Source organism: Erythrolamprus reginae, chromosome 6 (assembly GCF_031021105.1).
Source record: "Erythrolamprus reginae isolate rEryReg1 chromosome 6, rEryReg1.hap1, whole genome shotgun sequence".
Lineage (NCBI taxonomy): Eukaryota > Metazoa > Chordata > Lepidosauria > Squamata > Dipsadidae > Erythrolamprus > Erythrolamprus reginae.
Window position 1 is genome coordinate 10,986,251 of NC_091955.1, and position 14,928 is coordinate 11,001,178.

The 14,928-nt window shown below is 41.5% G+C and overlaps 1 protein-coding gene across 3 annotated transcripts; it reads right to left on the reverse strand.

Moving 5' to 3' along the window:
* Positions 1-2,540: 2,540 nt before the first annotated feature.
* LOC139168927 (cyclin-dependent kinase inhibitor 1-like) lies at positions 2,541-14,105 on the reverse strand. 3 transcript variants are annotated; one of them, XM_070754705.1, is made up of 3 exons: positions 13,780-14,105; positions 5,193-5,622; positions 2,541-3,404 (listed from the first exon to the last, which is right to left on the reverse strand). In XM_070754705.1, exons 2-3 carry the CDS (start codon positions 5,566-5,568, stop codon positions 3,337-3,339), a joined length of 444 nt encoding a protein of 147 aa, XP_070610806.1. In that variant the 5' UTR covers positions 5,569-5,622; positions 13,780-14,105; the 3' UTR covers positions 2,541-3,336. The 3 variants fall into 3 exon arrangements, with proteins under 3 accessions (XP_070610806.1, XP_070610807.1, XP_070610809.1); XM_070754706.1 differs by lacking the exon at positions 13,780-14,105 and adding an exon at positions 7,103-7,505; XM_070754708.1 differs by lacking the exon at positions 13,780-14,105 and adding an exon at positions 7,315-7,474.
* Between the last annotated feature and the right edge of the window lie 823 nt (positions 14,106-14,928).

Sequence of the window (14,928 nt, forward strand, 5' to 3'; positions counted from 1 at the left end):
TCGGATCAGAATACATTTTAGAAATACAGTGGTGCCTCTACTTAAGAACTTAATTCTTTCCGTGACCAGGTTCTTAAGTACAAATGTTCTTAAGTACAAGCAATTTTTCCCATAGGAATCAATGTAAAAGCAAATAATGCCTGCAAACCCATTAGGAAAGAAATGAAAGCTCGGAATTTGGGTGGGAGGAGGAGGAGGAAGAAGAAGAGGAGGAGGAGGAAGAGGAGGAGGACAGTCGCTGCCGAAGGAAGAAGGTGAGGGGAATCAAAAAAATCTTTAAGGCTTAAAAAAAAAAAAGAGGGACTCTGAGGCAGCGCCCAGAGAAAGGAAAATGCTCCGTTCGCTCTGGACTGCCAAAGCCTCCTTAAGCGCCACCAAAAGGCTCCTCTGGCAGCCCAGAAAAGCCCAAGATGGCCGGGATTAAAGGGGGAATGGCAGGAAACTGGCCAGGCCTTCGTGCTGCTCTCAATTTTCCTGGGAAATTTTTCCGGCCTCGGGTTAAGTGGAAAATGGTTCTTAAGAGAGGCAAAAAAAATCTTGAACACCCAGTTCTTATCTAGAAAAGTTCTTAAGTAGAGGCATTCTTAAGTAGAGGTACCACTGTATAGACCAGACCTGGGCAAAATGGGGCCCGAGGGCCGGATGTGGACCGCCAGCTGTCTGTGACCGGCCCACGGAGGTTGGCCCAAGTTTTCTAGATAAGAACTGGCTGTTCAAGATTTAATATTATATATATATCCTAGTCTCCCTTAATTTTCAAACTCAACAAAAACATGTGACACATACAGATAGAATTGTCGGCTATCAATAAAATTAACTGCCTTGGAAATGGCCCTGGGTTGGGCCGAGAGGCAAATAAAGAGCTGTGATGTTCCTTCAATACACCAGGGTGATTCGACACAAAATGTAACCCTTCCCTGGTACAGAGCTTGAAAGGATTGGATACTGTAGCCTAGAGGTTAATTCTCTGCCTTACAAGGCAAAGGTTGCAGGTTCAAGTCCCAGTGAGGGTATGGCTAGCTAATGAGGCCAAAATAAGGCTGAAGTAGATCTATCCTAGTCTCGCTTAATTTTCAAACTCAGCAAAAACATGTGACATATATATTATAATGTATAATATATAATATATAATATATAATATATAATATATAATATATAATATATAATATATAATATATAATATATAATATATAATATATAATATATAATATATAATATATAATATATAATATATAATATATAATATATAATATATAATATATAATATATAATATATAATATATAATATATAATATAATGTAATATATAATGTAATGTAATAATATAATAATATAATATAATATAAAATTATAATTTATAATTATAATATAATCAACTCAGTTCTACCCAATAATATGCAGTATTGGCTAGAACTGAGTTAATTATATTAGTCCAGCCCTCTAAAACCATCCCAATTTCTCATGCAGCCCTATGGCAAAATTAATTGCCCACCCCTGGTATAGACGCTTGGAAAGTGAGTGGGGGAAATGAAAAGTACTAGGCCAGAATTCAAAAATAGCCTCTGTGATGCACATCCCTCCTGCTTCCACTTCTGGTGCTTGCTATTTGTGGTTTGGATCCCTGGGAGAAGGTGGCTAAACTATCCATTATTTAGCATCCTTCTCAGGCTTTCATCCTCGCCCAGCCTAACTTAAGAGGAGTGACGGGTTTCCTGCCAGCAATTGACGCTCAAGAGGGATGAGAAATAATGGCAGGAAATCCACCAATAACTTGTTTTGGAATAAATAAGGACAGTTCCGCCACTGGCTCTGGTTTTTGGGGATACAATAACTATGCTGCTCTAATTTTCACGCAGCCACCTTGGAGAACCCAATTTGTCCTTACATGACATAGAAACATAGAAACATAGAAGATTGACGGCAGAAAAAGACCTCATGGTCCATCTAGTCTGCCCTTATACTATTTCCTGTGTTTTATCTTGGGATGGATATATGTTTATCCCAGGCATGTTTAAATTCAGTGACTGTGGATTGACCAACCACGTCTGCTGGAAGTTTGTTCCAAGGATCTACTGCTCTTTCAGTAAAATAATATTTTCTCATGTTGCTTTTGATCTTTCCCCCAACTAACCTCAGATTGTGTCCCTTTGTTCTTGTGTTCACTTTCCTATTAAAAACATTTCCCTCCTGGACCTTATTTAACCCTTTAACATATTTAAATGTTTGGATCATGTCCCCCCTTTTCCTTCTGTCCTCCAGACTATACAGATTGAGTTCATGAAGTCTTTCCTGATACGTTTTATACTTAAGACCTTCCACCGTTCTTGTAGCCCGTCTTTGGACACGTTCAATTTTGTCAATATCTTTTTGTAGGTGATGTCTCCAGAACTGAACACAGTATTCCAGTTCTGGAGAACTCACTTACAAAAAGATATTGACAAAATTGAACGGGTCCAAAGACAACATTTTAAGATTTATTTTTTTTAAGAAAAAAAAATTCCGAAATAACACAGAGGAATGACCATCCATTCTATGAATACATAATCTATACAGTACCAAGTTTATTTACCAATGCTATTTTCATTTGATTTGTTTTTATGCAATATTCTATGGTAATGAGAGTGGCAAACATTTTCATCACACTAAAGCAGTGTTTCTCAATTAGTTTCCATTGCGCCCCCCTAGGAAGGAGTTAACATTTTGTTACCCCCCCCTAAACTCTGTGCCGGGATGATTGTTTGCAATATTTAGCAAGTTTCGCTGAAAAACTCAAGCGGCTTATTAGCGTGTGTTAGGCACCTGTACTAAATGGTACAACAGATAACATTTGAATGGAAATGAAAGGGGCTAAAATGTGGTCCTTACATAATAGTTGGGTGTATATTGAAAAACCTGACTTTCGAAACTTAAATTCGCAAAGCTGGTAAACATTCCTGCTTTTTGACGCTGAGATGAAAACCTAATATACATGAAACAAGTAAAAAAAAATAAAACACGGAAAGTGGTGCCAGTCCCTGTTGATTCATGCACAGTATTTTAAACTCTTCTGACAATAATACGATAAGCAATTCTTTCTGTAATATGATCGTTGCTTGCAATCAGTTTTTTTCAAACTTGACAATCAGTTTTTTTTAAAAAAAAGTTTCCTGAGTTATTCAGGTTTTATTTATAAATTCCATAAATGTTTGTTGTTCTTTTAATAACTGTTTCCCGTTTTCACCGTTCTTCTGCGCGCAGCTACAAAGAGTTTTTATCAGTTGAGATCACTCTGAAGTGTTACATAAGCTTGGAAGTTCTTTTAGCGGGAAAAATAATATCTGGGAAGCCATCCAGCAGTTTAGAAGGCCAGTTTCTTTACAGGTGTTTTCATATCTGTTCTGATCTGCTTCTTCGTTGTATAATAATCTGCAAAAGAATAAATAAACAAATAAATAAATAAATAAAAAATCCACGCCGACAAGTAACGACAAGGAGGGATAGATGGAAATATTTCTCTGGAGTGAGCAGGGTGGAAATGTTATGAAAAAGGAGATGGTAGAAATTTTGGGCGGGGAACAAGTCATAGGTGTGCATTGCCGTATTACTGGACACCACCCCTATAATAATAATAATAATAATAATAATAATAATAATAATAATAATAAAACAATCGATCATATACTCAGCTGCTGCAAAAAGATCACACAGAATGACTACAAGCATAGACATGATTCTGTGGCACAGATGATCTACTGGAACTTGTGCCGGAACTACCATTTACCAGTGGCAAAGAACTGGTGGGATCATAAGCCCGAAAAAGTGGTCGAAAATGAGCAAGCAAAACTACTGTGGGACTTCCAACTTCAGACTGACCCAATTCTGAAGCATAATACACCAGACATTGTGATCGTGGAGAAAAAGAAAGTATGGATCATCAACATTGAAATCCCAGGAGACAGCAGAATTGAAGAGAAGCAGCTAGAGAAATTAGTGAAATACGAAGATCTAAAAACTGAGCTGCAACGACTATGGCATAAGCCCATGAAAGTGGTCCCAGTGGTACTTGGCACGCTGGGCGCAGTGCCAATGGATCTTAGTGAACACTTGAAAACCATCGGAATTGACAAATCTCCATCTGTCAATTGCAAAAGGCCGCTTTACTGGGATCGGCAAACATAATTCGCCACTACATCACACAGTCCTAGGTGCTTGGGAAGTGCCCGACTGGTGATGAAATACGAAATCCAACATAGTGATTTCGTTTGCTGTGTTGTACTGACATAATAATAATAATAATAATAATAATAATAATAATTATTATTATTATTATTATTATTATTATTATTATTATTTATTAGATTTGTATGCCGCCCCTCTCCAAAGACTCGGGGCGGCTCACAACAATAATAAAACAATATTACAATGAAACAAATCTAATATTAAAAACATCTAAAACCCCATCATTTAAAACCAGGCAGCACACTCATACCAAACATAAAATATAAAAGCCTGGAGGAAGTGTCTCAGTTCCCCCATGCCTGGCGATACAGGTGGGTCTTAAGTAATTTGCGAAAGACAAGGAGGGTGGGGGCAGTTCTAATCTCTGGGGGTAGTTGATTCCAGAGGGCCGGGACCGCCACAGAGAAGGCTCTTCCCCTGGGGCCCACCAAACGACATTGTTTAGTCGACGGGACCCGGAAAAGGCCAACTCCGTGGGACCTTATCGGCCTTTGGTATTCGTGCGGTAGAAGGCGGTTCTGGAGGTAGAATAGAAGAAGAGATATAGGAATAGAAGAAAGGTATAGGAGATATAGGAGAGCAATAGGACAGGGCACGGAAGGCACTCTAGTGCACTTGTACTCGCCCCTTACTGACCTCTTAGGAATCTGGATAGGTCAACCATAGATAATCTAAGGGTAAAGTGTTGAGGGTTTATGGATGACACTATGGAGTCCGGTAATGAGTCCCACGCTTCGACAACTCGGTTACTGAAGTCATATTTTTTACAGTCAAGTTTGGAGCAGTTAATATTAAATTTAAATCTGTTGTGTGCTCTTGTGTTGTTGTGGTTGAAGCTGAAGCTGAAGTAGTTGCCGACAGGCAAGACGTTGTAGCATATGGGTGTGGGCACTCGTGCATATGCATTAGTATGTGCCCACACTCTTTCGGCACCCGAGGGGAAAAAAGGTTTGCCATCACTGACCTACTACCTACCTGTCAAATACGTCTGTCTTCGCTTCTTGCCCACCGTCGCCGTTTTGCTCGGCCTGGCTCTTTCCGCCTCTCGACCCTGGAGTTGAATTTTCCCTTCTCTGCAGTCCACAGTCCTGTTGAAGGGCTGCAGAGGCGGGCGAGACTCCCTGGCGATGTGCGTGCGGTAGAAGGCGGGAACCTCGTGGCCCCGCAGCTCTTCCCATTGCAGAAGCCCCACGATGGGCGTATCTTGGAAGAAGTCGAAGTTCCACCGTTGCTTCGCCTGCTCCATGCTGGATCTCATCATGCTCTGGAACTCCTGCAGCAATTGGTCGTGGTCCACTGGCCCAAAGAGGTTCCTCTTGGTGGGGGCTGCTTTGGCCGAAATCAGGTCCATCTTCTCTCCCGGCTGCCCGTCCGTCCGTTGAAAAGAGCGTCAAATACCAAGAGCCTGTTGAGAACAAAACAAACTCAATGTTGCTTTCTTCGATTCACAGAGGGGAACTGAGAATTAAGTCCTGGGACTCTATCTCTGGCAAGCTCCGTTCCTGGTAATACCTAGGGGCCAAACCTTAGAGCTGTGTTTTGCAACCTGCGGGCTGGGGAATTCTGGGATTTGAGGTCCACACTTCTTAAAGTTAAGTTGTCAATATGAGAAACATTGCCTTGAACTGAGAATTCCATTCCATTCCATTTTATTCTCTATTCTATTCTATTCTAATTATATTCTATTCTTCCATTCCATTCTATTCTATATTCTGTTCTGTTCTATTCTTCCATTCCCTATTCCATTCCATTCCATTCTATATTCTATCCTATTCTATTCTATTCTATCATTCCATTCTATTTTATTCTCTATTCTATTCTAATTATATTCTATTCTTCCATTCCCTATTCCATTCCATTCTATTTCATTCTATTCTATTCTAATTACATTCTATTCTTCCATTCCATTCTATTTTATTCTATGTTCTGTTCTGTTCTGTTCTATTCTTCCATTCCCTATTCCATTCCATTCTATATTCAATTCTATCCCATTCTATTCTATCATTCCATTCCATTCCATTCTATTTTATTTTATATTCTATATATATTTATCCTATATTCTATTCTTCCATTCCCTATTCCATTCCATTCTATTTCATTCAATATTCTATTCTATTCTAATTATATTCTATTCTTCAATTCCATTCTATTTTATTCTATATTCTGTTCTGTTCTATTCTTCCATTCCCTATTCCATTCCATTCTATATTCTATTCTATTCTATCCTATCATTCCATTCCATTCTATTTTATTCTATATTCTATATATATTTATTCTATATTCTATTCTTGTGAGCCGCCCTGAATCTTCGGAGAGGGGCGGCATACAAATCTAAATAATGATAATAATAATAATAATAACAACAACAACAATAATAATAATAACAACAACAACAATAATAATAATAATAACAACAACAATAATTATTATATATTCTATTCTATTCTATTCTTCCATTCCCTATTCCCATTACATTACAGTCCACTCCAGTCCACTCTTTCTTTTCTAGTCTCTGCTCCATCCAAGTTTCGATCCCACTATCATGACTCCCACTTCCACACCTTTGGCCATAACCTGAGGATTCTTCCCTCCCCCAGCCTTCTAGTCCTGATGCCTTCATCTCCACCCCCTGCTCATCCGTGCCATCCTTCCCCTTTCCCTGGCAAGGGTCAGCCTGCCTGCCCTGCTCCCAGAGACAATCTGGCCTTGGAAAATGTCTTGAGAACCCAGGACCCTGTTCAGCGTGGGAACCCAAGCCATGCCTGCTCCAGAGACAAAGGCCCTGATCTCCCCTCGAAGTCCTCTTCCATTCCAGGAGAGCCCAGCCTTTCCCAAATCTTTTTCCCCCCAGCCCAGTTTCCGCCGTTCCAACCTGGCTTTTTTACCTGCTCTTGATCCACCCTCAGCTTTTGAAAAAAAAACCGGCTCTGGTTGAATCCGCTGGGACGCGCCTTCAAAATCCTTCCCGGCTTCCCAGCCTAGCTTCCCAACGGCCTTTCCCCGTGGTCTCCCGTCCAAGGACCAAAATCCAGAGCCAGGCAAGCTCAGCGGGGCTGCCTCCTTCCCAGCAGCAGCAGGACTCGGTTCTGAGACGCACCTCTCTGCGCGGCCGGCGTTGCAGAGAAGGGAAGGGAGCGCGCAATTACGCAGCGAGCCAGCCAGCGGCGCTTCCGTGGGGCCGGGCTCGGCGGTTGCCGAAGCGGGCAACGCTTTCGCCTTCGCGGTTCCCGCGGCGGGAAACTTCCCCGCCTTCTGGGAAGCCCCGAACGGACGAAAAACCGCCGCGGAAGACGCGCAAAGCGCGCACTTGCGCGCCAGCCCGCGAAAGAATGTATTCCGCCGCGGGAGCCAAGAGTGCGCAGCCGGGCTTTGGATCCCGAGTTCGTTGGGTTTAAGGAGACCGACAGGGAGGGCAGACGGACCGGTGGTTCTGGAGGAAAGCAGTGGGATTTGGGATCTGGGGGGAGATAAAGGGAACGTGTTGGTTCCTGGCACTTCTTATAGTAGGGGTCCCCAAACTTAGCCATGTTAAGACTTGTGGATTTACTAGGTTGAATATATTATATAGTGATAATTAATTAATTCGACTTCTATGCCGCCCTTCTCCTCAGACTCTGGGCGGCTGACAACAAGAAAAATACAAAACATCTAGAAATCTAAATCTAGAAACATCCTAAAACCCCGGTTTCTTAAAACCAGTAGCTTCTTTCTTTCTATCTATCTATCTATCTATCATCTATCTATCATCTATCCATCCATCCATCCATCATCTATCTTCTATCATCTATCATCTATCTATCTATCATCTATCCATCCATCATCTATCATCTATCATCTATCAATCTATCTATCATCTATCCATCCATCATCTATCATCTATCATCTATCATCCATCATCTATCTATCTATCTATCTATCTATCATCTATCCATCCATCCATCCATCCATCATCTATCTTCTATCATCTATCTATCTATCTATCTATCTATCTATCATCTATCCATCCATCCATCCATCCATCCATCATCTATCTTCTATCATCTATCTATCTATCTATCTATCTATCTATCATCTATCCATCCATCCATCCATCCATCCATCCATCATCTATCATCTATCTATCTATCTATCTATCTATCTATTTATTTATTGGACTTATATGCCACCCCTCTCCACTTCAGACAAATGGTTATCTAACATCTTCTTAAAAACTTCCAGTGTTGGAACATTCACAACTTCTGGAGGCAAGCTGTTCCACTGATTAATTGTTCTGTCAGGAAATTTCTCCTTAATTCTAAATTGGTTCTCTCCTTGTTTAGTTTCCACCCATTTGAAGAATAGGTTGGCTCTTTCTTCTTTGTGGCAGCCCCTGAGATATTGGAACACTGCTATCATGTCTCCCCTGGTCCTTCTTTTCATTAAAATAGACATTCCCCGTTCTTTTAACTTCCTCTTTTCCATTGGGTGGAACCTTATGCTAATCATGAAGTGATGGAATCACCTGGAAAGCCCCTGAACAAGTCATCCGAGGTCTTGATAGGTCAATCTGGGTTTCTCCTTCTGGAAGCACACTTCCTCCCTAGTAAAAATCCCTATTGGCAAATCGGCTGTTATTCACACCTGGCAGGAAATCTCCAGGTGTGGATAATCCAAGCCTGAAAATCCAGGGGAAAGGGAACTTATGAAATCAGATCTAAATTATTGATTGAGTGAGTGAACGATAATTGAATGTTTTTAGTTTTTAGGATGTTTTTTAAGTCTTTTAACTGCTATTAATTGGATCAAATTGTTTTATTATGTATTCTTTGTTTGTTATGAGCCGCCCCGAATCCATGGAGAAGGGTGCCATGCAAATCCAATAAATGAATGAATGAATGAATGAATGAACGAACAAACGAACAAACGAACAAAAAAATAATAAAATAAAATAAAATAAAATAAAATAAAATAAAATAAAATAAAATAAAATAAAATAAAATAAAATAAAATAAAATAAAATAAAATAAAATAAAATAAAATAAAATAAAATAAAATAAAATAAAATAAAATAAAATAAAATAAAATAAAATAAAATAATAAATAAATCATAGATTTTCATTTCCAGGTTGGAAAATGAGCCGATGATCACTTTTGGACATCTCTCTGTGGGATTTTTTTTTTTAAGAAGGGCACTGAGCCGAAATTGGAGTTGGTTTGGTCTTTTAATCCACGGTCAGCAACAATAATGTTGCGGTAGCGCCAAAGAGGAGCAAACCATCCAGTGGTCAGCAACCCATGGCTCTGGAGCCGCATGTGTCTCTTTCATCCCTTTGCTGTGGCTCCCTGTCACCAGTTGGCTCCAGAATTGAAAGGACTGTCAGATAGGACAGGTAGAGGGAAAAGGATGCCGCTCTAGGAAGATAGGACAGATAGAGGAAAAAGGATGCCGCTCTAGGAAGATAGGACAGGTAGAGGAAAAAGGATGCCGCTCTAGGAAGATAGGACAGGTAGAGGAAAAAGGATGCCGCTCTAGGAAGATAGGACAGGTAGAGGAAAAAGGATGCCGCTCTAGGAAGATAGGACAGGTAGAGGAAAAAGGATGCCGCTCTAGGAAGATAGGACAGGTAGAGGAAAAAGGGTGCCGCTCGAGGAAGATCGGACAGGTAGAGGAAAAATGATGCCGCTCTAGGAAGATAGGACAGGTAGAGGAAAAAGGATGCTGCTCTAGGAGTAGACTCTATGGTGGGGGAACTGGACTTCCGGTCGGCTCCAGAATTGAATCAGCTTCCATTTAGGGCCTTAGTGGCTTTGAGTGTTTAAGGTTGCTGACCAATAGCAATTTTGCATCTGGTACGACTGGGATCGGAGTTCCGGTAGCGGAAATTGGGATGCACACATATCTCCACAACCCCGACACGTGCACATGTGAGATTTGACTTCTGCGTATGCACAGCAAGCGAAATTTCATAGAAACATAGAAACATAGAAGATTGACGGCAGAAAAAGACCTCATGGTCCATCTAGTCTGCCTTTATACCATTTCCTGTATTTTATCTTACAATGGATATATGTTTATCCCAGGCATGTTTAAATTCAATTATTGTGGATTTACCAACCATGTCTGCTGGAAGTTTGTCCTATGCATCTACTACTCTTTCAGTAAAATAATATTTTCTCATGTTGCTTCTGATCTTTCCCCCAACTAACCTCAGATTGTGCCCCCTTGTTTTTGTGTTCACTTTCCTATTAAAAACACTTCCCTCCTGAAACTTATTTAACCCTTTAACATATTTAAATGTTTCAATCATGTCCCCCCCTTTCCCTTCTGTCCTCCAGACTATACAGATTGAGTTCATTAAGTCTTTCCTGATACATTTTATGCTTAAGACCTTCCACCAATTTTGTAGCCCATCTTTGGACCCGTTCAATTTTATCCATATCTTTTTGTAGGTGAGGTCTCCAGACAGGACACAGTATTCCAAATGTGGTCTCACCAGCGCTCTATACAGCGGGATCACAATTTCCCTCTTCCTGCTTGTTATACCTCTAGCTATGCAGCCAAGCATTCTACTTGCTTTTCCTACCTCCTGACCGCACTGTTCACCCATTTTGAGACTGTCAGAGATCACGACCCCTAAATCCTTCTCTTCTGAAGTTTTTACTAGCACAGAACTGCCAACACAATACTCAGATTGAGTAAGGATACAAGGATGTTATTGTTGTTGTTATTACCATTATCATTAATATTATTGTTGTTGTTATCATTATCATTAATATATTATTATTATTAATGATAATAATAATAATAATAATAATAATAATAATAATAATAATAATACTCAGCTGCTGCAAAAAGATTGCACAGACTGACTACAAGCATAGACACGATGCTGTGGCACAGATGATACACTGGAACTTGTGCCGGAACTACCATTTACCAGTGGCAAAGAACTGGTGGGATCATAAGCCCGAAAAAGTGGTTGAAAATGAGCAAGCAAAACTACTGTGGGACTTCTGACTTCAGACTGACCGAATTTGGAAGAATAACACACCAGACATTGTGATCGTGGAGAAAAAGAAAGCATGGATCATCGACATCGCAATCCCAGGGGACAACAGAATTGAGGAGAAGCAGCTAGAGAAATTAGTGAAATACGAAGATCTAAAAATCGAACTGCAACGACTCTGGCATAAGCCAGTGAAAGTGGTCCCAGTGGTACTTGGCACGCTGGGGGCAGTGCCAAAGGATCTCAGGGGACATTTGAAAACCATCGGAATTGACAAAATCTCCATCTGTCAATTGCAAAAGGCCCCTTTACTGGGATCGGCACACATAATTCGCCGCTACATCACGCAGTCCTAGGTGCTTGGGAAGCGCCCGACTGGTGATGAAATACGAAATCCAGCATAGTGATTTCGTTTGCTGAGTTGTACTGACATAATAATAATAATAATAATAATAATAATAATAATAATAATAACAACAACAACAACAACAACAACAACAACACTTTTATGCCACCCCTCTTCGAGGATTCGGGGTAGTTCACAATATATAATAAAACAATACATAACATTTCGGGTCCAATTAATTAAATATAAAATATAAAACTAAAAAACCCATAAAAACCAGTCATTCCCATTCAATCAGTTTATCTCAGTCCATTCATCAGCCAGGGGGCAAGAATCTAATGGTCCCAGGCCTGGCGGCATAAATGAGTCTTAATGCTCTTTCAGAAGGTGAGGATAGTGGGGGCAGTAGGGGTCTTTGGGGGGGAATTGATTCCAGAGGGCTGGGGCCCCCACAGAGAAGGCTCTTCCCCTAGGCCCCGCCCAACCGGGGAGTCTTCCCTGCATTCCGGGGAGGTTATGAGAAGCCACAATGACATCACACCCAATCTCGATGTCACGGTGTGCAGGACTCCACTTGTTTTTCTTGGCTCTCTTCCCCTGAAGTGCAGCTGCCTGGAGAAGATTTTTGGGGGGTTCTGAACTGCCTTCTCCAACAAGTGCCCTCCAGGTCTGTTGGCTTTCCACTCCCACAACTCCCAGTTATTATTAACCGCACTGCTTTGGAGGAGCACCATCCAGATGTCAAGGGTGAAGGAAACATCTCGTCAACATCGCCTACATCGTCCTGAATTGCCCTTTTCGAAGAAGGAGATTGTGTAGTCCCACGATTTGTTTTTAGAGTTAAGATTTCTAGATGTTATATTTCTTCTTGTTGTGAGACAAGTCTGAGGAGAAGGGTGGCATAGAAGATAGATAGATAGATAGATAGATAGATAGATAGATAGATAGATAGATAGATAGATAGATGATAGATAGATGATAGATAGATAGATAGATAGATAGATAGATAGATAGATAGATAGATAGAAAGATACATGGATACATAGATATGTAGATAGATGATAGATAGATAGATAGATAGATAGATAGATAGATAGATAGATAGATGATAGATAGATAGATAGATGATAGATAGATGATAGATAGATAGATAGATAGATAGATAGATAGATAGATAGATAGATAGATAGATGGATAGAAAGATACATGGATACATAGATATGTAGATAGATAGATAGATAGATAGATAGATAGATAGATAGAGAGAGAGAGAGAGAGAGAGAGAGAGAGAGAGAGAGAGAGACAGACAGACAGACAGACAGACAGACAGACAGACAGACAGACAGACAGACAGGCAAAACAACTGGCTGCTGTGATATAATTGTAGATTATTGTTGTTGTTGTTGTTATTCACAAAAACGGTAATACACAGCAATCCAGCATATCAATTTCATTTTGCTGTATATTACTGTTTTGTAAATAATAATAATCATCATCATCATGATCATCATCATAAATAATAACAACAATAATAATAATAATAATAATGGATCGTTGATGTCCCCATACCAGATGAGAGCTGAATTGTTGAAAAACAACAAGAAAAATTTAAAATCAAACTACAACGACTCTGGCATAAACCAGTACAGGTTATTCAAATGGTAATCGGCACCTTGGGTGCTGTGCCAAAAGACCTCAGCGGGCATTTGAAAACAAGAAACATTGACAAAATCATCATTTGCAAAAGGCCACCATACTTGGATCTGCGCGCATCATATGAAAAGACACCACACAGTTCTAGACGCTTGGGAAGTGTTCAACTTATATTGTGATACGAAATCCAATACGTATATCACTCTTGTTTGCTGTGTATTACGGTTTTACAGAGTTGAAAGGGACCTTAGAGGTCTTCTAGTCCAACCCCCTGCTTAGGCAGGAAACCCTACAATACTTCAGTCAGATGGTTATCCAACATCTTCAAAACTTCCAGTGTTGGGGCATTCACAACTTCTGGAAGGCACTCATTCGATGGGTGGGTGGGTTCCCTGCCCCCCCGGCCCTGGGGCCAGCCTTATTCTCTTACTACCCCCGTTTCCCATCCCTAGCCAACAGTCCTCTAAGACCCCCGTGGTCCCCAGACGCGCCTTTGCGCTTGACCCGGCGCTGCCACCCGGATCGCCCTTCCTTTAAAGCCGGGGGACGGTGCCCAAGAGGGGGCTCGGTTGCTCACCTCGGAGCCGCAGCCCTCTTGTCACCCCCGCCACCTCTTCCTCCTCCTGGAACGTCGGGAACCGCGCAGAGCGCAGCGCAACGCGGAGCGCAGAAGCCCGGCCGCTTTTCAAATTTCGCGGGGCGCCGCCGCCGAACCACCTTCCCTTCCGCGGTCCTTAAAGGCGGCTGGCTGCCTCTCCCGTCCTCCTCGCTCGGCTGCTCCTCTCCGTTTTCTTCCCGCCCTCCCTTCTACGCCCTCACCCCACCACCCCCGCCTGGGGTTTGCAACAGCTTTGCAAATCGGTTGCGCTTTTTTACGCTCCGCGCGCTGGATGAAACTTTCTCATTCTGGGCTGCGGGCCAACACCCCCCCCGGCGGGGGGGCACGTGGATTTGCAACGTGACTCGTTCCCACAACCCCGCCCCCCCCCATCTCCACCCTTCTCCGGGTTCTCCCCTCCCTCCCCCGCCTGGGAAACTTTTGCCAAATAAAGCAAACCTAGGAGCCAAAAACATACAGTGGAGAGCGAGGGATGGAGAGGGTCGTTTTGCATAGCGTTGCGCAAGCCTCAAGGGAGGAGTAAACCGAAACCAGGTGAGGCGAAGATAACAAGCTCGGAGTAGGTTGGGAACCTCCCAATTTGGAGCTCGCTGCTGTTGTTGTTGTTGCTGCCAAAGGATCAATTGACATCAGGGATCCCGAGTGAGGAAAAGGGAAAATAATAACATCTCCCTCAGGAGGGGGAAATGGAATCCGTGCAGTTCAAATCAGGACATAGCCCCAGGATTTAGATGCAAATTGTTTGGCTATCAAAAGGGGGGTGGGAATATAACGAGTTCTCCATCAGAACGGAAATAGCTGGGTACGGATAGTCCTGGGCGTACGACCGTTCAGTTAGTGACCGTTCTTTTTAAAAAAAAAAAAAAGTTTTATTGAATTATATACAAATTTAAAAAACACACAAAATACAATTGTAGAATGTCTGTTATAAGGCAGTACAACATATAATCCCATCCCTCCCCCCTCCCCTGCTGCATCCTTGCAGTTTGTCTAGTTGTAAATTCACGGATAATCATATCAGCGAAATTATACACGCATACATACATAAATTATACATATATATACATCTATATACCTATGTAGCGATAACAATGATAACATAGGTAA

Coding starts and splice junctions, on each gene's coding strand:
- LOC139168927 (XM_070754705.1), bottom strand. CDS start 5,568: ATGGACCTGATTTCGGCCAAAGCAGCCCCCACCAAGAGGAACCTCTTT. Junction 3,405..5,192: donor AAGACAGACGTATTTGACAG/GTAGGTAGTAGG, acceptor ATTCTTTTGCAG/ATTATTATACAACGAAGAAG.